Raw genomic sequence first — 23,504 nt, forward strand, 5'->3', positions numbered from 1 at the left:
TCTGATATGAGTATTTTGACACCCCGCTTTCTTGTCATTTCTGTTTGCAGGAGGTATCTTTTTTGCACTCCCTCACTTTCAGTCTGTGTCTGTCCCTTACCCTAAAGTGGGTCTCTTGTAGACAGCACATTGTAGGCTCTTGTTTTATTATCCAATGTGCCACTCTCTGTCTCTTGATTGGAACATTTAGTCCACTGACATTTAAGCTAATATTGATAAATATGTATTTATTTATTGGCAGTTCAGCCTTGTTTTCCAGTTGATTCTGTGTTTCTTCTTTGCTCCTATTTTTCCCTCCTTTTGTGGTTTGATGTGTTCCTTTTATATTATGCTTGTGTCCTCTTCTTTTTGGTGTTTGTGAATCAATTATATGTTTTTGATTTGTGGTTACCCTGTTTTTCAAGTATGTTAACCACTTCCTGTATCTGCTTGCTTTAGATGACAGTCATATAGGTTCAATCACATTCTAAAAAAAAAAAAAATCTGTATTTTCTTGCTCTCCTCCTCATTTTATGATTTTGATGTCCTCCTTTACATCTTCATGTTTATCCTTTTGCTGTTCATTGTGCTTATCATTGCTTTCATAAGAATTTTGATTTTTTTTTCCTTTTAATCTGTATACTGGCTTAAGTGATTTACTTCCAGTTGTGATTTCCTCTTTCCTATGGCTTCTTGCTTCTTTCATATTTAGAGAAGACCTTCCAATATTTCCTTTAGAGTAGGTTTAGTATTGCTGTATTCTCTTAGTTTTTGCTTGTCTGAGAAATTCTTTCTCTCTCCTTCTATTCTAAATAATCTTGCTGGGTAGACTTTCCTAGGTTGTGGATTTTTCCCTTAGGACTTCCTTGAACATATTTTGCATCTCCCTCCTGGCCTGCAGCATTTCTGTAGAGAAATCAGCTGATAGTCTTATGGAGGGGTTCCCTGGTAATTAACTCTTTGTTTTTCTCCTGCTGCCTTCAGAATCCTCTTTAACTTGCCATTTTAATTATATGATGTCTTGGTGTAGGTCTGTAGTGTTCATCTTTTTTGGGACCCTCTGTGCTTCCTGTATCTGGATATGTTTCCTTCTTTAGGTTTGGGAAGTTTTCAGCCATAATTTCTTCAAATACATTTTCAATCGCCTTTTCTCTTTCTTCTCCTTCTAGGATCCTTATTATGCGTAGATTGGCACACTGTATATTATCCTGTAAGTCTCTTAGATTGCTTTTTTTTTTCCCTTCCTTTGGCTTCCTGTCTGCCGTCCTGGCTGGGTGACTTCCATTATTCTCTCTCCAGGTCACTTATTTGTTCTTCTGCAATATTCATTCTTCTGTTCACTGCCTTGAGCTCAGCTTTCATCTCAGCAAATGGTTTCTAAGTTTTCTTGGCTCCTCCTTCTAGTTTCTAGCTCCTTTTTACAGTAATCTGCATTTTTGTCAATAGCCTTTCTTAATTCCTTCAGTATTTTCATTATCTCCTTTTTGAATGTGGTGTCTATTAGACTCCATTTCATTGTTTTTTCAGGGGCGCTCTCTTGATTTTTTCACTGGGAGTGGTTCCTGTGATGCTTCATTTTACTTGTATTTCTCTTGCTCTGTTAGTTTAGGAGAAACAATTATCTACTGTGGTCTTGGAGGGCTATTTTAATGTGGGAGCATCCCTGTGTAGCCTGCATGGGTTTAATATTTTCGGTGCCAGGGCTGCTTTTAGCGTGGGTGCCTGTTGCCTCCTTCCTCAGCATGTGCTGTTACCAGCTTGACAGGGGTGTGACTGGTGTTGTGACCAGAGCCTGCACCAGATGTTACCCAGCACCTCCTATTTGCTCTGTGACTGTCGCAGCCCTGTCAGGGGTGGGGTCTGCTTCCTAGCTGTTGGAGTAGAAGCCCCAGCCCATTTCTGAGATGCAGTGCAAGGTAGGAGGGATTGGGGCACTCCCACTGGGAGAGGATGAGGACTCCTCCACTGGAGCTGTCCACCTGTGAGTGTGCTCTGTGGTGCCACCTGTTACCCATTGTGCAGGCTCACAAGGTACACCGTTGTTGGCACTGCCCTCACCCCTGCCTACACCGTGGGGTACTTTCCCACTGTTAATACTTATCCACTGTTAAGCTTCTATACTATTTTATTATAATATAGTGTTTAGACCAACATAGGTGAATATTATACCCCAATTTCATTTAGTTTAAATTTATATATCATTCGCCTAATCTACAGCATCTATTTTTTCCCCCACATATTCATGTCATTGGTGTCAGGATGGAGTCACATAATTTGGCAGGTTTTTCCTTAGTGGTACATAAATTATGGGGATGTCTTATAATCAGTGGTGTCTGACATTTGATGAACTAGGACACTTGTAGGGAATTATACATCTAGGTATTGTTCCCCTGCATCACTTTTTGAATCTATCGCCTGTTTGTTAGGTCTTTTTCTACTGCTCTGCCACTCATCACACTGCAGCCATGTGCTGGCCTCTAGGGTCTTTTCCTGAACACCTGAGTGAGGGCCTCCGGACCAGCTGCTCCCAAGCCTGGGAGCTCACGTGGCTCCTTCAGGTCTCAGCTTAAATGTCACTCCCATTCAGACACTTGTTGACCATCCAATTGAAATCAGCTCTATGGCCCAGAAACATTTCCTATCCTATCACCCAGTTCTATGATCATCAAAGTACTTGCTGTGATATTTTCAATTATTTGTCTCTTTCCTCACTAAAGCATAAGCTCCAAGAGAATAGAGCTCTGGCCTATCTTGTTCAACACAATATTGCAGCACTTGGAATAGAGCCTGACACCAAGCAGGTGCTCAAATATTTCTAGAAGGAAGACTTCAGAAAAACAGTTAGCCTATGGACACAATATCTAGTCATTTAGCAAGGTAGTATGTTTCAAATTTATAAAGAACATTGCTTCCTTATTTTCCTATGGAAAAGAATCTCATCTCTACAAATCATTTTGTTGGGAAGATCCATTTCTGATCACTATCCAGTTAAATATAATTTCAGAAATACACTAACGGCAAAAACTAAGAATAATTTCCATAGCATGGAACAATTCATACCATCCTTAATTTACGTGTACATACTCCAAACCTACCTACTCTTGACCAGAACTGATATCGAACAGGTGGCAAACTAGGAGGAAAAGAAAAAGGTTGTTTCAAAAACTGCAAGAGTGTGATTACCTTCGACTTTTTAAATTTTAAGAAGAGTAGTCATCTCTTCCAAAGGAAAGATGAAGTTAAAGTTACTGTTTATACTTATAAATTTATTTCCCCCAGCCCAATTCAAAAAACTAATTGAAATAAAGTTTGCAGAACATCTAACAAGAACGATAATGAATACCTGTCCATTTCTTTAATACTTACATTTCACATATATGACAAAAGGATGAAATAAGAAGGCTGAACTTCTGAAAAACTGTACATTTCTGTTTTTAATTGAAAAAAAGCCCACGATTCTTTGGGAGGTGATACAAGATTGTTTGTTTTCCGGTCAGATCATAACTTCTACAATTTCTGTAATAACCATAAATTCCAAGGGTCCCCATTCTCCCCACCCCAATTCACTTTTGGCACCTATATGTGAAATATCACTTCTGAAAAATGGGGAAAAGTATGCTGAGCACTGGGTTTTTATGGCTGTCCTCCTTTGCTCATGAAAAAATTTCTGACTGCTGAATTCAGAATATTGACACAAGAAAGACAATATCTCATCCATAAAAATCTTTTTCTAACTAACGAGATGGCTGTCTCAGAAACAAATTTATATTAGAAACAGCAGCCAGTTCTCAGAGGTAAAGGGGCAGTGGCTTCTCCACTTCTTCTGAATTTACTGAGCAATTCTACGAGAGGTAGCAGGTGTCTGGCACAGGCTCTGGCTTCATGAGTTTAGAACACAATCTTAAGTCATCACGTTCTTCAGAGGAACTTGGGCTACATTGAAAGAAACAAAAGAAAAGGTCCTCTCAGCCTCCGCCAGGAGGAGTGGGTCAGGACAGAGCGTGGGTTGCGGATGGAGAAGGAGGGCCCTGACCCTATGACTGGCAATTACGAGAGGATTTAGCCAAAGGGCTTCTTTTAAAAAATCTGATTAGAAAAGTGTATCATTTATACAGTATATTGCTCTTGAGTCTTCACGTCACTTATTAAAAAAGCGGCTCCTACACAAAAATCAGAATGCCACAGGAGAAAAGCGGCCAACACAGACTATAACTGGCTGATACTTAACTACGAAGGGTACAACTCTTCCTTCTTTCCTACTGAGAAGGATTTCTGGGCTTGGTGTTGATCTGTTTGGCCCCATTCAACTTTATTTTTTTTAGCTCTGCTTCAGATCCACAGGGTATGGCCAGGAGACCCCACAAAATCTCCGAATTTTCCAGCGTCATTAGAACCTAATGGATGTTTCTGAGAACTACCGTTGAGCTGACAAGGGTGGGGGTAGCCTCACCCCACCCTCACCTCCCAAGACCTAATAAAATAAGACACTTTTATTTCAAAACGAAAGACGCTATGTTACAAAACTGGGGAAAAAGTAAGAAGTTAGGACAGTCCTTCTTAATTAACACTCGGCTAACGCCTGCCTGTAGCACTACATACGTGGCTTATTTTAGGAAGGAAAAGAGGGAGGAAACTCTGAAACCTCCTGACAGAGGAGCCAACCCATTGCACAGTCAAGGGCTTATTTCTTCTGCCAGCCACTGGTTCACAAATATTTTCCCCATTTACAGAAGCGTGTGTGAATGAGGGTGGGGAGAGCAGGGAACAGGCCGAGAGGTCGACTGGAGTCTTGGCTTGAGGAACCTGCCCTCTGTCCTTAGTGGCAAGCGACATGGTCCAGCACCCTAGCCTTCACAGTAAACAACATCTTTCTTTAAAACTTTTCTTGTTCTTGCTGCTTTTCTTGCCGTTCTTGTCTTTGTTTTCTGACATCTTCTTTGCTCTGATCTCTCTCATGAGGTCAAAGAACACCTGGGGTGGGGAGGAAGGGGTGAAAAGAACAAGGAAGAAAAAGCCATTTAATGATTTAATGAAGCAATTCGACCAAGCAGGATATGCAATTACAGTTTAAAGTATATACAAAGCCAAATGTATTCTTAAAAACCATGGGCCATCAAAAACAAAAGGTCTAGGGCTTCCCTGGTGGCGTGGTGGTTAAAAGTCCACCTGCCAACGCAGGGGACACAGGTTTGAGCCCTGGTCCGGGAAGATCCCACATGCTGCAGAGCAACTAAGCCCACGCGCCACAACTACTGAGCCTGTGCTCTAGAGCCCGCGTGCCACAACTACTGAGCCTGTGCTCTAGAGCCCGCGTGCCACAACAACCGAAATCTGTGAGCCTAGAGCCCACACTCCATAACAAGAGAAGCCACCGCAATGAGAAGCCCGCGCACCGCAACGAAGACCCAATGCAGCCAAAAATAAAAATTAGTTTTTTAAAAACCCCAAAAAACAAAAGGTCTATAGCAGAAGAGAACAACTAACGTTAGAAATGCACTCTAATTCCACAAAGGAAACCTCTCTGCTTACATCATACAACGGGTCAAGCTAAGGGCAGCAGCGTCATACCATTAGTGCCACTCAGCAGCTTATTTCAAACTGATGAAACCTGCTCTGGGGATGAGTATGATGAAGGATGAAACATCACAGGACAGACCGACAACAGTTAGAGACACCGAGAGTGACAACAGTCAGCAGGCGTCCTGGCTTCCAACCACGGGGACGGGGAAGGGAGGAGAGCGCCTCAGGGCCCCGCCACGTTTCACCGAGCTGAGGAGTCCTGCCCTGAGCCTAAAGGCACGAGCGCCATCACGCTGGACGGCTTCGCAGCCTAACCCCGACGGCAGACTCAGATCGGGGAACGTGGCAGATGGGGCGGAGGAGGGGATGCAGCTTGAACAAACAATGGGGCCCCCGACGCAGGGCAGGGGGGCGGAGGGGCGGAGGGGCAGAGGGGGTGTCACGCTCCCCACGTCTGCCCTCCCTGCCCCGCTCCGCGTGATGCCAGCTGCAAGGGGCTTCATCAACAGCTGATGAGACGTGTTATTGAATGCCAGCATGCTATCAGTTGTCACAGTGGCCTGGGTTTTGCCCCCTGCTACCAGCAACCATGCCCGGGTACCGACTACATGCCAGCGGCCAAAGTACGCCTCCTACAAAGAAAGATTTGAGATTTCTCACAGAGAAGACGGAAGGTGTGAGATTGAGTGTAGCCTTTGACCTTTGGACGTTTGCGCAGAACAGGCTCCTGTTACTTTCTAGAGGAAAGCGAGACTGGGCTTTCTGAGTGGGGGACTCCACGAGCCCTCACCACTAGCTCAGGGTGCAGGAAAGGACCCCCCCAAACTGCATCAGGCTGACCTAAGCACCCCTTTCCTTCAGCCTCTCAGGAAAGCGCCCTCTCCCCCACAACAGGGACCGTGAACAGCTTCGAATGTCGCCGGTTTTTCCTCGTCCTAGCAGCGCAAGGCAGGCGGAGGGAGGGGAAGGAAGGGCGTGATGCCCAAGCTGTTCATCGCCAGTCTCATCGACAACCTCCTTTCCCGTGACCTGTTCACAGCGAACACAACACTGCCCGGCGTCAGCTTCTGCTGGTTCCCGTTTGGCAGGTCCGGCCGGTCCCGGCCAGGAAGGGGAGGTGACAAGCCGGTGTGACAGCTCCCACCCCCCAGGTCGGCAGTTCCAAGCCCGGAAAAGTCTTCCTGATTTTTTAAAAATAAACTGCATGACTGGACTTCCTGTGTGTTTTCTAATTCTACAGCTAGAAAACAATTTGATAGAAACAGAAAGATTGGAAATGCACAAGAATCAACATAAGAGCTGAGATAGCAATCAAAGAAAAAGGAGCTGCCGAGTGAACCTGCTTCGCACGGCAGATGCAGCTTAACAGACTGACATGGTTGGAGAGGCTTCCAAAGCAGACGCCTTCCAACACCAGCGTCCTTCCAGCAACCCTGCAAGCTGAAGTGACACCTGGTTTCAAATCCCTTCCTCCTCAGGTGAGAAGCAAAGGAGAAAGGAGAAGGGATGTGAGGGACTCAGGTGTGCACAGACGGCGCAGACGAGTCCACAGCTTGGCTGCAAAGCGACGCGCGTCGGTCTAACGGGAACCCAGGCCGTGACGGCAGAGAGGCGACCTCAGCTTTTAGATCTGGGGCAACCGATTTGAACTTCAGCTTTTTAAAAGAAGGCCTCACAATCGCAATCACTGGAAGGTGGGTTTTCAAACCATCGGTGTTCATCACTGTCAAGGTCATCCTTTCCTTCACTTCAGAGATTTGAAAGAAAAACTACGCTGGGGGTGGAGAAGAGGGGAGAGGTCCCTGGACGCAGAGACGAAGTTATAAAGACTGGACCCCTTGGCTCTGCCGGTGGGCAGGGAGGTGAAGAGAACGAACCTACCCAACCCGCCAGCGAGGGCAAAATCAAGGGCCCCCGAGGCGCCGGCCCTGCGCCTGGAGGACGCAGGCCGCTGAGGCCGCAAGGGCAGGGTCTGTGGAGGCCGCGCCCTCCCCGTGCCGCTTGTGTGACGCCAGGAGCCCCGCAAGGTGCCCCCCCCCCGCGGCTCCCCAGGACCAGCAGGGGGGGAGTGGGGCCCACCTTGTCCACGTTGGCCCGCGTCTTGGCCGAGGTCTCCACGTACTGCACGCCCCACTCCTCGGCCTTGGCCCTGGCCTCCTCCAGCGGCACCTGCCTCCGCTCCTGCAGGTCAGACTTGTTCCCCGCCACCAGCAGCGGGACTTTATCTTCTTCCGCCTTAACGCGGAGGATCTGTTCCCTGGGTGACAGGTCAAGAAGAAGGCGGCTGAGCAGGCCAGGCCGGGCGCCGGTCCCCCCACAGGCGGGCCGCTGGCCCAGGCCCGTCCCCAGGGGGCACCGCTCCAGCCCGTGGCCAGCCAGCGCCTGCAGGCTCTGCTCCCAGCTTGCTGCGCCCCGGGGACGCGGGTGCTCACTACGGACGCGGGTCTGGGGGCTTCCCTGGAGGTCCAATGGTTAGGCCTCCGTGCTCCCAATGCAGGGCGTCCGGGTTCCATCCCGGTGGGGGAACTACGATCTCGCATGCGGCACGGTGTGGCCAAGAAATAAATGAATAAAATGAACAGCAAAACGGGAGGAAAGTTCTTAAAAAAAAAACAACAACAACGCAGGTTTCTGGGCCCAGGAGCAGATATGTGGGCAGGAGCCCAGGATTCTGCATTTCAACAGCATCCCCAATTTAGGCTCCGGCCAAAAAACAAAACAAAGGAGAAACCTGGGACCCTCTGTGGTAGAAACCAGATGAAAGAAGTATCTTCATATACAAAACGCTTAATAATGCCCCTGGGGGAAAAAAAAGTCTGATTTCTTTGTGAGAATAAAAGCCATGAAACCCAGGGATTTTCGTATGGTCTGTTAGCAGACCGTGAAATCAATGCAGTGGGACAAAAACCGGTGATTCTTTTTCCTCAGTCAAGTAGAATATTACAGAGAAGCAAAGCAACATTCGAGGGACGCTCACAGTAAAGGTAAGTACCGTTTTGTGCCACTCCTGCTTCAACTCTGTCTGCACCTGTGCACCCCACCCCCGCCCAGGTCTGTGAGGCAGGAGCCCTACTTCAACATGCCTTATTTTTCTACTAGAAAGTGGGGGGAAAAAATGAAATACTGTAAGGCCTATGGAAAAGTACTTCAAAAACATCTTCTCTAAAATAACTGCTACCTGTAGCACATTAAAGTTTACCTCTACTAAAAATAATCAGCTACCTAAAATCATTTTGGAAAAACAGAGTATTCAAGAAATTAAATGTTCCGCTTCCATTATTTTGAACCAGGGGGAACCTGCCTACTTCTGTAGTCCCACACATTCCCAAAAGAGACCCCTTCAAAAACGTATTTGGTGGGGATTTGCACTGACTTTTATATAATACGGGGTGACATTTCATAATAATAAAAACGTTTAAATTTTTTCCCTACCAGGTATCAATTTTTTACAATCGGGGTGTAGTGGACTTACAGTGTCATGGTAGTTTCAGGTGTACAGCACAGTGGCTCAGTCACACATATACACGTAGCCCTTCTTTTTCAGATTCTTCACCCTTATAGGTTATTACAAGATAGCGAAGAGAGTTGGCTGTGCTGTACAGCAGGTCCTTGTTGGTTCTCTACTTTGTATGCAGACTGTGTGTCTGTTAATCCCAAGCTCCTGATTTATCCCCCCCTTTAAGCAAAACGAAAAATAAGCAGATGCTTGAAACCTGTCTCTGAGGAGCTTTGCCACACCCTGCATTTCACAGGGGTCAAAGAGCGTGCGCTATGCTTACAAGTTAGTGATCAGTATACACGGTGAACAGTAGAAACTGATCACGTTCTGGCTCGTTAGTCTTGCAGAGCCGTGACGAATCACCTCATTGATAAACATATTGAACGAGAAACAGGAGTACCAAGCTCTGGTCTCTTGTAATAAGCCTAAAAGTTTCAAGGAAGAGAGGGTGTACTGACATTTTGTTTTATGTTGGAGGCTTTCCGTTTGGAAGATAAATGCAGAAATGCTGTTTTAAAACTGCTAACGGGCATGAAGCGACTGAGTTTAAGCGTAAGGGCTCCGAGGATCTACCCACATCCGTCTGCTTCTAGCACCGTGGGAAACCGGGGCAGCCTGGGGCTTTTATCGAACTTCCCAGAGTTCAAGCCACAGGCACTAACTTCCCCTTCCTTTTTCTTTTAGGTCATCACCTGTCCTTTCTCTTCTTTCATAATAACCAAAACCCTCCTCCCAGGAGGAGGTAAGGAGGCACGAGTGTATCTGTGTGTGTGCAGCGAGTGGGGGCACAGCCAGCACTTCCTTAATGGGTGACTCACGGGGCCGATGGGAAACCCAAGGCTCCGGATGGGGAAGAAAACAGGGCGGTGAGTGCATCCATCCTGTTCGGTCCTTAAGAAGGCATAACAGCAGGATCGTGTAGATGCAAAGCCAACTATGCACACGTGGACTACAGCCACTTACAGAAGCTTCTCGGTACATCAGGAAGAGCTACAAATAACAGGATTTCTCACAGGGAGTCCTAGCCGGTTAACAGCTCACGACACACACGCCACAGTTGCCAAGAATTGCGTTATCCGCCCTCGGGAGGCTTGGGGCCACGAAGACAACAACTGAGGCTCTCTGCCCGTCTCCCCCGAGGCCGCTCCTGAGCGCTGCCCCCCCACCCCCGCCCACCGATGCTCCTTCCACATCCTGGGGGGACGTTTACCTTCCTCGTTCTCACCTTGGGCTGATGACCTTCATTTCTGACCAGAACTTGCTAAAGAATGAAAAAAGAGTACTGGTTGTTCTTCTCCTTTTTAGTTCCCTATTAGACCCTAGTTCTGGTTCTTAGAATGAAAAGTCACCTGGGGACTTCCCTGGCGGTCCAGCGCTTAGGACTCGGTACTTTCACTGCACGGGTTTGATCCCTGGTCGGGGAACTAAGATCCCACACGCCACACAGTGCGGCCAAAAAATAAATAAAAAGTCACCTGGATGGATCTGTTTCTAGGAAGGGGGATGAAAACGCACAAGTGTAAAAGCGAGATGGGAAAAGGATGGGGAAAGAGAGAGACCGCTCCCACTAGAATCCCTGGGAGTACTAGGCCCACACAGCTCACTATTTCTTTTAACAAAATGAGCTTCAGGGATCTCGACATACCGCGATGTTAAATAAATTACAGCGGTGGATACTCACCTTGTGCCCACACAGTGAGAAAAGCCTGGGGCCGCCACACCATGAAGGGTTCTCCTTAGGAAATCTAAGTCTAAAGCGTCATTTTATTTCATCTCATCAACAAGAGCATTTTCAGGTAAAGAGACAGAACACTAAGGACACTTGCCCTGGGTCACAGTACCGTGACAGGGCGGGGACTCAGGCCCCCTGGGTCTATGAGACCCCGAAGCCGGTGCTTTCTGCCCCACTTGAGCTAATGTCCCCAAGGGAGCAGCACATGGTCACTCTGACCCAAGGCGTCCACTCTCCCGACATCTGAGGTTTCAGAAGCCTCAGAGTAGAGCAGACCTGTTGCTTTTCTAGCAAAATTGGGAAAAAGATAAAGATAGCTAACGCTTACCAACCCCTGTCTCTCGGGATTTACACGAAAACAAAACTACCGGCTCTTGGCTGTATGGAACGGCTTCGTCCTCTCTAGGAACAACAGATCCTTAAGATCACTTACATGTGGAAGTTACAAACCTGAGAAGCCCAAAGAGAGTGTAACAAATGACGAACTATAAAGTGCCAAGATCCAAAAAGCCCCAGCAAGCTCTTCAGAGAGACTTCGTCCTGAGACGTACTCCACTCTGCCCCAAACTCCTTCCCAGGCTGCCATGAACGGAAGGCAGAGGGCCCCCCGGGACGCACCTGAACTCGGCAGTGGCTGTGAATGACTCATGCTCGGTGATGGAAAACACGAGGAGGAAGCCCTCCCCACTCCGGAAGTAGTTGTCGCGAATGGCCGCGTAGTCCTCCTGTCCGGCTGTGTCCAGGATGTCTATCTGGACCTCCTCCCCGTCCAGGACCACCTTCTTCCTGTAACTGTCAGCCTTGGTAGGTTCATAGTCCTCCACGAACTGGGCAAACGGATGACACGATTAGCAGGTAGCAAAGTTCTAAGACAAAGAACAGCTGCCCAAAAAATGTCAATATACGGGTGCTTTGCTTATCAGCAACTGCGGCTTTCCTGAGCACTGCTGATTATCACACCCCGTGTAAGGCACTAAGGACACAGAGAACTCCTTAGGTAGCACTTCTTTGTTGCTTCCAACTCCACCACTTGTTATTCTGTTTTTAAACAATAAGAACAGATATCCCCATTTTACAGATGAGAAGAGGCCAAGCAGAGAGCAGAGCGCTTGGCGATATTCTTGTCAGGATAAAATTACAGTTAAACACTGGCAAGGGTAAGAAACGGGAGCTCTTATTCATAATCAACAGAATTATAACACTCATCTGAAAAGTAACTGGTCAAGAGGTACTCAGAGGCTTAAATAACAATACAACAGGAAAATCTCCAAATGGGTCGAAGGTTAAATGTTAAAAATAAAACCCTCAAGTACTAGAAGAAAACATGGGTGAAATCCCTTTATTACCTTGAAGTAGGGAAGGCCTTTTTAACTATGACCCAAAATCCAGAAGCCATGTAAGGAAAAATTGATAAATTAGACTACATAAAAAGTTTTAAAACTTCTGTGTGACACAACACACTATAAACGAAGACAAATGACAAGCAGGGAAGAAGTATTTATTAAACCCATGTCATAGAGAACTATATATTAACTAGAAACAGGGAGTAAAAAAAGATCAACAAGCCGATGGGAAAAAGTGGCAACAGACATAAACAATTCACAGAAAAATACACACATATGAAGAGATGCTCATCCTCACTGATAAAGAAGATGGTAACTACACGGAGATACCACTTTTCACCTACCAGACTGGCAAACATCCCAACGTGTGACAACACACCTCTTGCACATTGCTAATGGCAGGAGACAGCAGTACAGTCTGTACGGAGACCAACATGGCGACACCTAATCGAGCGAGAGAAGCGGTCCTCCTCCTAGGAATCTAATCTACAGACACACCTGCACAGCAACATACAAGGTTATCCACTGTGGCGCCACGTGTAGCAGCAAAAGATGAAAAAGCACCCAAATGCCCAGGACAGGGATCCACAGAATGCAACACTATGCAGCTATAAAAAATGAGGGAAAACACACCCTGGGAAGACAAAACGAAACAAATTTAAAAGCTGTTCAACAGGAAAACTGAAGCAAATGAACGTAAATGAATATTACATTGGTAATGTAACCCGACAGAGAAAGAATTAATCCAAGAGACTTTAAAAAGGAATATTTGGATAGAATACATCCCACTAAAAGAGACTAAGGACAAAAAAAATTCAAAGAAACGTTGGACTTCCCTCAGTGGTTATATTATTCAGTAGCAATCGTATCGAATATTTCAAAGCTATTTTCCTTACATTGCATTATACATAAAATAAGTAATTATTTTAATGATAGTACAAGTCAAGATATTCAGGGGAAAAAGTTAATGATAGCAATGTACTATTAAACTTGAATTCATGCTGGTATAACTGGATATCTCCACATGTAAAAGAATGAAGTTGGATTCCTACTTCACATCACATACAAAAATTAACACAAAATGGATCAAAGACTTAAATGCAAGAGCTGAAACTATAAACTCCTAGAAGGAAACATAAGGTGGAAATCTTCATGACCTTGGATTTAGCAATGCATTCTTAGATATGACACCAAAAGCACAAGCAACAAAAGGAAAAAATAGATAAATTGGACTTTATCAAAATTTTAAAATTTCATGCCTCAAAGGACACCACCAAGAAAGTCAAAAGACAACCCACAGAATAGCAGAAAATATCTGAAAAGCATTTATCTAATAAGGAACTTGTACCCAGAATATATAAAACTCAACAATAAAAAGACAGTTTTAAAATTAAATGAAATTAAATGCCAAGTTAAAAATAGGCAAAGAAAAAAAAATGAAGAAAAAATAGACAAAGGATCTGAACAGACATTTCTCCAAAGAAGATATATAAATGGCCAATAAGCACATGAAAAGATGCTCAGCATCATTAGTCATTAGGCAAATGCCAATCAAAACCATGAGATGCCATCTTACACCCATTAGGATGCTATAATCAAAAAGATGGACAAGGGCTTCCCTGGTGGCACAGTGGTTGAGAGTCCGCCTACCGATGCAGGGGACACGGGTTCGTGCCCCGGTCCGGGAGGATCCCACATGCCGCGGACTGGCTGGGCCCGTGAGCCATGGCCGCTGAGCCTGCGCGTCCGGAGCCTGTGCTCCGCGGCGGTGAGAGGCCACAACAGTGAGAGGCCCGCGTACCGCAAAAAAAAAAAAAAAAAAAGATGGAGAAGCATTGGCGAGATGGCAGAGAAATCAGAACCATCGTACGTTGTGAAACGGTGCAGCTGCCATGGAAAGCACGGCCTTTCCGTAGGTCCCACATAGTTAAACACAGAGTTACCATATAATCCAGGAAATTTCCCACTTAGGTGCACACCCAAGAGAACCTGACATGTCTACACAAAAACTTGTAGATGAACGCTCACAGCAACATCGCTCATAATGGCCAAAGGGAGAAACAATCCAAATATCTATCAACTGACAAGTGGATACAGAAAACGTGACATATCCAGACACTGGATATGTCGTAAAAAGTCGTAAAAAGTAAGGAAGTACTGATTCATGCTACAACGTGGATGAACCTTGACAAATTATGGTTGGTAAAAGAAGCCAGACACAAAATATCACATAATATATGGGTCGATTTATATGAAACATCCAGAACAGACGAACCTATGGAAACAGAAAGCAGATTTGTGGTGGCTGGGGGAAGGGGGTGGAGAGGGACTGCCCATGGGTAAGGGGTGTCTTTCTGGGGTATGAGAATGTTCTGGAAGTAGTGGTGATGGCTGCACAATTCTGCGAATATACTACAAACCACTGAATTGTACACTTAAAAGGGTCCATTTCATGGTATGTGAGTTACATCTCAATTTTTTTTAAAGCATGAAGCACTGATACAGCTATAACATGGATGAACTTTCAAAATGTGATGCTCAGTGAGAGAAGCCAGACATAAAGGTCACACACTGTCTGATTCCACGTATGTAAAGTGTCCAGAACAGCACATCTATAGAAACAGAAGGCGGTTGCCAGGCCCGGGGCCGGCGGGGGGAAGTGGTGATGAGGAACGGCTGCTACCGTGCAGGGCTCTTCTTTTTGGGGTGATACAAATGTTCTACGATTTCATTGTGGTGATGGCCGCACATGTGCGTGAATACACGAAAAATCACTGAATGGTTCACTTTAAAAGGGTGAATTTCATGGTGCGTGAATTCTTCATAAAGCTAGCATTTAAATTTTTTAAAAATTTAAAAATCGAGTTGAAAATACCGATATGAACTTAGGGACCCTCTGAAGGACCTTGTGTTGTCAATCAATAGCTACTAATTCAAATGATTTTAAATCTAAAGATAACCTAATACTAAAACTAAAGAGGGTACTTCCCTGTTGGTGCAGTGGCTAAGAATCCGCCATGCAGGGGGCATGGGTTCGAGCCCTGGTCCGGGAAGATCCCACATGCCGTGGAGCAACTAAGCCCGTGCGCCACAACTACTGAGCCTGCGTGCCACAACTACTGAGCCTGCGCTCTAGAGCCCACAAGCCACAACTACTGAGCCCATGTGCCACAACTACTGAAGCCCGCGCGCCTAGAGCCCGTGCTCCACAACAAGAGGAGTCACCGCAATGAGAAGCCCGTGCACCGCAACGAAGGGCAGCCCCCGCTCGCCGCAACTAGAGAAAGCCCGCACACAGCAACGGAGACCCAATGCAGCCCAAAATACATGAATTAATTCATTTGAAAAATAAATAAAACTCAAGAGTCTCTTACACTCATATAACAATCTTAAAATAGAGAAAATATGAAAATTTGCCTATGCTTCACAGTGGTGTCCTCCTGTTAACGCCCTTCCAGAGAGACAAATACATGACCCCCCCCCAAAAAAACCCACTGCAACACCCAGTGTGAAGGTCTCCATGCACCCTAAAGCACCTTGGTTGCCTGTTCCTGCACTTCCAAGGATGAAGCAGCAAGAGTCCCACCCGCTCCTTTAACGCTAGAAGTCAGAACGTCCCCCATACGGCAGCGGGGAGGTGCGCCTGCACCAGGGAAGGGCGCTCACTGTGGGAGCTTAGATCACAGCCTTGACGGCTCCATTCCTTGTTAGCAGGAGCCACCGCGCCGGCTTGCAGGGCTGCCGTGATCCGCCGCAGACGCCCAGACACGCGGTCTAAGCTCAGCCTCTCACGCCTTCCTCGCGAGCGTGGCTGCTGCCCGAACCGCCCGTGGCCGGCCTCACCTCGCCGGCGCAGGCAGGCAGCTAAGCAGTCTTCGAGTGCGTCAGGCCAGGGGCTCCAAGGGCAAGCGCTCCCTCTGCCTCACTGGCAGTCCCTTCCCATCTGTCTAAGTCAGAACTCAGACAAAAATAAAGACTTCCGAGGCTGTGGCTGCTTCCGTGATCCAACTTTCCTGGAGATTCCACCACAGCAGCTGAAAGGTTTTTTTAAACAAAGGGCAAAGCGCTGGACCAAGAACAAAGGGTCCGAGTGGCTCGGGAGGCGTCAGCCAACCCGCATCCCGAGCACGGGACTCAGTTTCCTTTTCTCTGGCCTCCCGGACAGGGGGAGCCACACCTGGCCGCTCCTCAGAACTGCTGGCAGAGCTTCAGGAAAAGAACAACTCGGCTGCAGCGCCAGAGGGATTTGGTAAAGGAGCCCCGGGGGAGTCTGCAATCAGCTGGGCTTGGCCGTCATCCCTAAGGTCTCTTCAAGCTTCAAAACTGTGATTCTAGAGCCAGACCCTTCAACCTCGCAGCCACTAGCCGGGCACCAGGGGCTCAGCGGCCACAGGTGTTGGACAGCACAGATACAGAACACCCCCTGCATCACAGAAGGTTCTAGCAGGCAGCACCGTTAGGGGAATCGACACAGGCACTACATCTCTCTTCTTCTGCTGCTTTTATTTTACCATTCCTTCAATCCTTCAACAACTGCTGCTTTCTGGTCCCCACATATGTTAGCCAGTGGGAAACAGAGACTAAGGCCAAGCACAGCTTCCCCTTGGTTCTCTGAAGAAACTAGGAAGAAGAGAAAAAGCTCTTGATTCTTCTGCATCTCTTCCCCTCCCTCTTGCTGTACACATAGAAACATACACAGGGAAAGTGACACATCCCGTCTAGACTGCCCTGGTCTCCTGCGGTGTCAGCCACCAGGCCAGACAGGATGGCTCCAACCTCACTGCCGGAGTCGGGCTCGGGGTCCGAACGTGCTCTCAGATTTGGCACCCGGGGCCCCTCGGTCACCGCGTGGTGGAGCAGCCTCCCCTTCCTTCCCTGACGTGACTCCGGCCAGGCCGCCCCCCAGACAGCAGCGCGACAGACCTTCCGGTCTGGACGACTCTCCCGTGTGGGACCCTCCGGCGCACTGCAGCACGTTCGGCAGCATCCCCGGCCTCCACCCACTGGCGGCCAGTCACATCCCCCCATTGTGACGGCCCCAAATGTCCCCAGACACTGCCCGTCATTCAGCGGTGGGGGCAGGACACACAGAATCCCCCCCATCTCCATTAACGCCTGTTCTTCTAACCACGTCTCCCATGCTTCGATTCCTCTCCTCCCTGTCCCTTCCTCCCCAGCCTCTGTTACAGAAGGAAAATAAGGAATCTTTAGGAAGCAAGTCACATTTTTAAGGAAAAACAAATAAAGACTTCCAAGGCAGATTTTGTAACTTGCCTCTCTTCTTTTATGCAAAAAGTTTGGCGTGGGCTTCTCTGGTGGCGCGGTGGTTATGAATCCGCTTGCCAATGCAGGGGACACGGGTTCGAGCCCTGGTCAGGGAAGATCCCACATACCCTGGAGCAACTCAGCCCCTGAGCCACAACTACTGAAGCCCGCAGGCCCTAGAGCCCGTGCTCTGCAACAAGAGAAGCCACCGTAATGAGAAGCCTGCGCACCACAACGAAGAGCAGCCCCTGCTCGCTGCAACTAGAGAAAGCCCAGGCAGCAATGAAGACCCAACACAGCCGATAAATAAATAAATAAGCTAAAAAAAAAAAAAAAAAAGTTTGACGTAAATTAAACAGATTCTGCTAGATTTCCCCACTTTGGCTCCTAGTGTAAAATAAAGAAAAACAACCCTCCAAAACAAAAGTATACAAATGCCGGAGAGGGTGTGGAGAAACGGGAACCCTCCTACACTGTTGGTGGGAACGTAGACTGGTGCAGCCACTGTGGAGAACAGTACGGAGGTTCCTTAAAAAACTAAAAATAGAGCCGCCATATGACCCAGCAATCCCACTCCCGGGCGTATATCCAGAGAAAACTCTAATTCAAAACGATACATGCACCCCTGCGTTTATAGCAGCACTATTTACAATAACTATAAAAAAGAATGAAATAATGCCATTCGCAGCAACATGGGTGGACCTAGATTCTCATACTAAGTGAAGTCAGTCAGAAAGAGAAAGACAAATACCATATGATATCGCTCTTATGTGGAATCTAAAATATGGCACAAATGAACGTGTCTATGAAACAGAAACACCCTCACGGACATAGAGAACAGACTTGCCAAGGGGGAGGGAGGGTAGGAGAGGGATGGATTGCGAGTTTGGGATTAGTAGATGTAAACTATTGTATAGAGGACGGATAAACAACAAGGTCCTACTGTAGAGCACAGGGAACTGTGTTCAGTATCCTGCAATGAGCTGTAATGGAAAAGCATCTAAAAAAAGAACGTATGTACATACGTATGACTGAATCACCATGCTGCACAGCAGAAATCAGCACAACATTGTAAATCAACTGGACTTCAATTAAAAAAGAAAAAAAGAAATTGGTCATGTAGAAACATACAAACGAAAAGTTTCTCGTGATAAGATACAGTGGGGTGTGACCCAGGGGGAGATGGTCTGGAGGTTTTGGCTTTGGTCTGAAGCTTATTCATTGCAGGGCCCTCTTTTAAGAAAAGAATACAAGATTACACATATAATGGTAAATACAAAAATGATTTTCGAGAAGGAGAAAAGAAATTATAATTCATTACACAGTTTTTAATATACACAAATACGCTGGTGAACCCAACCCTCGGGGCCCCTCGATGGGTCACGCCCTGGTATGGCATTCTCGGCTTGAGCGCACAAGGCCCTGAGGCTGGCTTGCAACCAACAGTGTACAGGCAGTGTGATGACACGACCCCGTGACCACGTTTCTGTGTGGAAGGATCCGTCTTAGCTACCAGACACTTCCCTGCTGGCCGGGGAGAAGCAAGCGGCCATGGGAAGCGCTGTCTACAGAAAGGGCCACGCGGCGGAGAACTGGGGGCGACCTCCAGCAGCCGGGGCCCCGTCCTGCACCCGCCAGCAGCCCGCGGGCTCGCAGGAGGCCGGGCACCCTCCCCACAGCCTGAGAGCCTGGGCAGCACCACGCTCAGCCGGGCCAGACTCCTGGAAACTGGAGGTGACGGATGTCCGTGTGGGGATCTGTTCCCTGGCAATACTACAAATACCACTCGCACCCCAAATCCAGCAGAATAACAGTCTTGCTCGTTAACTGCTGACACACCTCTGCAATACCGTCCTACTCTGTTAGCTGTATGCGTCTGAACTATCTCGTCAGATGCCAGGGATCCTGAAGCACTGGGTTGGCCAAAAAGTTCGTTCCGGGCCACGCTGCAAGATGGCCTGAAAAACCCGAACGCACTTTTTGGCTAAGCCGACGTTGCCTATAGAGAATTGAAAAAGAATTCAGTCCTTCCTCTAGCACAGCTGGTCCGAGTTTTTCTTTCATGACGGTTTAGCAAGGTTGCTTCGGCTTTACGACTAGGTGATGTTCCTAGTAAGGGCGGTTTGGGAACTACTGGCAAATTTAGGCCGTGCATCCGTCTTCCCTGTAAGGAGCCACGAGGCCTGGAAAAACCTTCCAGACCGGCCTCTGACATCGCGTTTGGAGCCGCTGCCCACTCACTTGCCGTGCCGGGCGCCTTGGACACAGCCCTCCCCGCGCCCCCATCACAAGGCCAGGGCCCCTGCTAACTGCATCCTTAAGTCGGCTTCCCTTGGCCACATCCCAAAACGTCACGGTCACTGCAGCACACCCCGTGTGGCAGGAAGGTGGACGGGGCGGAGCCTGGGGGAAAGAGCGTCATCTTAGCTGATCGTGGTGACAGTGTCCTCTGCCGCAAATTCTGGAAGGCACGAGCCGTGCAAAGAGGGTGCCAGCGAGAGGCCCCAAGGCTCCGGCTCTGGTCTGGATGCGCTGCTGCACTACCAGCCATCGGCCGTCAAGCAGGGACACCTGTTTCCACAAGGGTCACGCCTGTGCCGTCGCACTGGGCTCGGCACCAGCGCCATCACCCCCAGGAAGTGATGCAAGCTTGGGGCTTTAGCTTGAACCGGGGGAACTAGAGCAAGGAGAAGAGATGGAGCTCTATAGGGCAGCTCAGCTGTCCCCTTCAGTGCCTGTACGGGCCGGCTGTGACAGCTAAGCATCTGGCCCGCCCTTTCGACACCTCCCCCCAGCTCCTGTCATAACACAATGACGGAAACGATGCGAGCGGGGACCCCGCAGGTCCCTGCCTGAGCCGAAGTGACTCGCCTACCATCAGCAGTGCAGCTCTTCCCCTGGTGAGAACCCCCTGGAAAGCTACTCAGAAGCCACCGCAGCACAGGTTGCCCCATGACCCTGAGAGGCCCCAGGGAACGGGCCCAGGGACGCAGCTGGAGGAGGGACGTGGCGACAGCAGGCCCGACGGGGAGGCGTGTCTTACCTCATCATACATGAACTGCAAGGTCAGGGCCGACTTGCCCACCCCTCCGCTGCCAACCATGATCACCTTGTGAAGGGCCAGGGAGCTCTGGCTCTTGCTCTTGTTTGCGGCCATCCTGCTGGGTTTCTGCGAAACGCGGCCAGAGGACCCAGACGGAGAGCTGCCAAGGAAGAAGACAGACTCAGAGGCGGTTTGGTTCCACCCAGAGGAAATGACACGACAACCCTCCAGAAAAGCCTAACCCAGACGTTCCACCAGAGAGGTCATTCTCCTAGGCTCGAGGCAGAGATAAAGCCCCCCAAGCACTGCCGAGTCACAAACCAGAGCTGAGCCGACCTGAGGGAAGGTGAGACAGAGAGAAGAATCGGGCGTGCGCACCCGACGCCCCATCACTGGGGGTGGGGGAGGATGGCCCACCAAACCCGCATGCCCTCAACAGAGCCGCAGGGGGCGGCGAGCCACGCAGCGACCCCACGCCAGCTGTGCCACGGGGGCCGCTCAGGGCCCCAGCATCTCTGTACCCTCGCTCCCTCCCCGCCCCTCCAACACACCCACACGGCCCTCCCAGCGGACAAAGGTGGGCTCTGAAAAGGGGTGAGCAGACCTGCTTTTAATAATCAGCATCCCTTCACGACACAGGACAGTTAAAAGGAAGACAACTATTTATTTATTTATTTAAATATAACTAAATAAATTATTTATTCCACGTTGACTTACATTAAGAACTAAATGAGTCAGACTTTTCCAAAACAACAATCCATCAGTCAAAATGAGTTTAGCCTCATCAGAAGTGAGATAAAGTGAGTAGAACAGAGCAATCTTGGTGGTGGGGGAAGAGAAAGTATTCTCAATAAGCACATTTAACAGGTACCTGAAACTTGGCATCCAATTAACCTGACAAGCTTTTGCACAGCAAAGGAAACCATAAACAAAACAGAGACGGAATTTTCTCCCTTACAGAATGGGAGAGAGTATTTGAAAAGTGATGCAACCGACAAGGGATTAATTTCCAAAATTTACAAACAACTCAAGATCAAAAAAAAAACAACCGACCCAATCCAAACATGGGCAGAAGACCTAACTAGACCTTTCTCCAACGAAGACATACAGATGGCCAACAAACACACGAAAAAATGCTCAACATCACTAATTATTAGAGAAACGCAAATCGAAACTACAACGAGGTATCACCTCACACGATTCAGAAACGGCCATCAAAAATTCTACAAACAATAAATGCTGCAGAGGGTGTGGAGAAAAGGGAACCCTCCTACACTGTTGGTGGGAATGTTAAGTTGTGGCAGCCACTATGGATAACAGTATGGAGGTTCCTTAAAAAACTGAAAATAGAGCTACCATATGCTCCTGCATAACCCAAGTGCCAATTTTTATTTTAAACGATTTTTATGGAAAATCTCTCTCACAGATGCCACAGCGTAAGGAAGAAGGGCATGGGCTCGGGCATGTCACGGGCCCAAGTCTGGCTCTGCCATTCGTGAGATGTGGGACCTGGACACTATTCAGTTTCTCTAAGCCAGTTTTCTTATTTGCAGACACAAGTAAACCACCACCCACCCTGCAGGATTTTTCTGAGTATTAAATGAGATAACACATGTGAAAGATTGAAGCCCTGTGCCTAGCATATAACAGGAACTTAAAAAGGCTGGTTTCCTTCCTATCTCATTTTAAGAGAATTTTTTTTCTCATTAGACATGATGGGCACCTATTTCTGACAAAGTAACTTGAAAATACCACCAGTAGAAAAAAAATAAATACACACACACCATTGCATAACAGAAACAACAACATTTTAAATCAGTGATCCCAGCCTCGGTGGCACAAGGAGATCCCTGGGCAGTTTTAAAAACATCCCCAGAGATTCTGATGGAGTTTGGTCTGGGATGCCTGGGATCGGAGCCTGGGCATGAGAACATCTAAAAGCTTCCCAGGTGATGACAGTAGACCTCCAAGGTTGAGAACTTCTATGAAATGCACAGCTGGGCTCAAAAAAGAATCCCAATGCTGGGGAGAAAAAAAATCAGAGTTGATGTTTCTGTGGTCCTAGGTGGTTGCTGCTCTGGGTAACTTAGGATTTAACACACACACAAGTCAGTCCCTCAGAGACACCAAGAGCCTCGAAGGAATGCACCTTCAGGTAAAGAATGGACGAGTAGGACTTCCCTGGTGGCACAGTGGTTAAGAACCCGTCTGCCAACGCAGGGGACACGGGTTCGAGCCCTGGTCCGGGAGGATCCCACATGCTGCAGAGCAGTGAAGCCCGCGAGCCACAACTACTGAAGCCCGCGTGCCACAACTACTGAAGCCCGCGTGCCACAACTACTGAAGCCCGCGAGCCACAACTACTGAAGCCCGCGTGCCACAACTACTGAAGCCCACGAGCCACAGCTACTGAGCCTGTGCTCCGCAACAAGAGAAGCCACCGCAATGAGAAGCCCGCACCCAGCAACGAAGAAGACCCAACGCAGCCAAAAATTAAATAAATAAATAAATATATTTAAAAAGAAAAAAAAGAACGGACGAGCAAAACATCGGTCCACTGTCGGGGAGGAAGAGATTCCCTCCGCCCTCCTAGGCTCTTCTTTCTGGTCTGGGAATTAAACTGACATGAAACAGATTAACAGGAGAAAATCCAGCAAAGTCTAGTAACATGTGGACCCGGGAGAGACCCAGACAACCTGAGTACCTTGTTCAGACGGCCGAAGCCCTCACCTCGGATACCGTCCTCGCCCAAAGCAGAAGAGGATGTTGAGGATGGGCAGAGTCGGTTGTGAGAGGTAACCAGGGAAGGCCGGGTAAACAAGCGCAAGGTTCTTCAAGTCCTTACCTTCTCCACCCCTAGGAGCTGCTAGAGATTCGGTCGTCCTCGTGTCCTGGTACAGCGAGGGGGACGCCCTTGCATAGCGAGATTCCCCTGGTAAATGTCCCTGTCTCTTACAAAACGGTGACTCCTACTCGGTTTTCACAATTTCTTCTACGCCTGCTGTTTCCCGGAGAATAACCAGCTTAAAACTATTAATATGCCAAAGAGACCTATTCTGGGATGGTACCTGCTCCCCTACAGCACCAACAGCGGAGGACAGCAAGGAAGCATGTCTGCCCGAG

The 23,504-nt window shown here is 48.0% G+C and overlaps 1 protein-coding gene across 1 annotated transcript; it reads right to left on the minus strand.

Annotated features, from left to right (window-relative positions):
- Positions 1-4,299: 4,299 nt before the first annotated feature.
- RALB (RAS like proto-oncogene B) lies at positions 4,300-20,537 on the minus strand. The gene is made up of 4 exons (XM_065880635.1): positions 20,382-20,537; positions 11,349-11,557; positions 7,579-7,756; positions 4,300-4,950 (listed from the first exon to the last, which is right to left on the minus strand). Exons 1-4 carry the CDS (start codon positions 20,493-20,495, stop codon positions 4,831-4,833), a joined length of 621 nt encoding a protein of 206 aa, XP_065736707.1. The 5' UTR covers positions 20,496-20,537; the 3' UTR covers positions 4,300-4,830.
- Between the last annotated feature and the right edge of the window lie 2,967 nt (positions 20,538-23,504).

The sequence above is a fragment of the Phocoena phocoena genome, chromosome 7 (genome assembly GCF_963924675.1).
Source record: "Phocoena phocoena chromosome 7, mPhoPho1.1, whole genome shotgun sequence".
Lineage (NCBI taxonomy): Eukaryota > Metazoa > Chordata > Mammalia > Artiodactyla > Phocoenidae > Phocoena > Phocoena phocoena.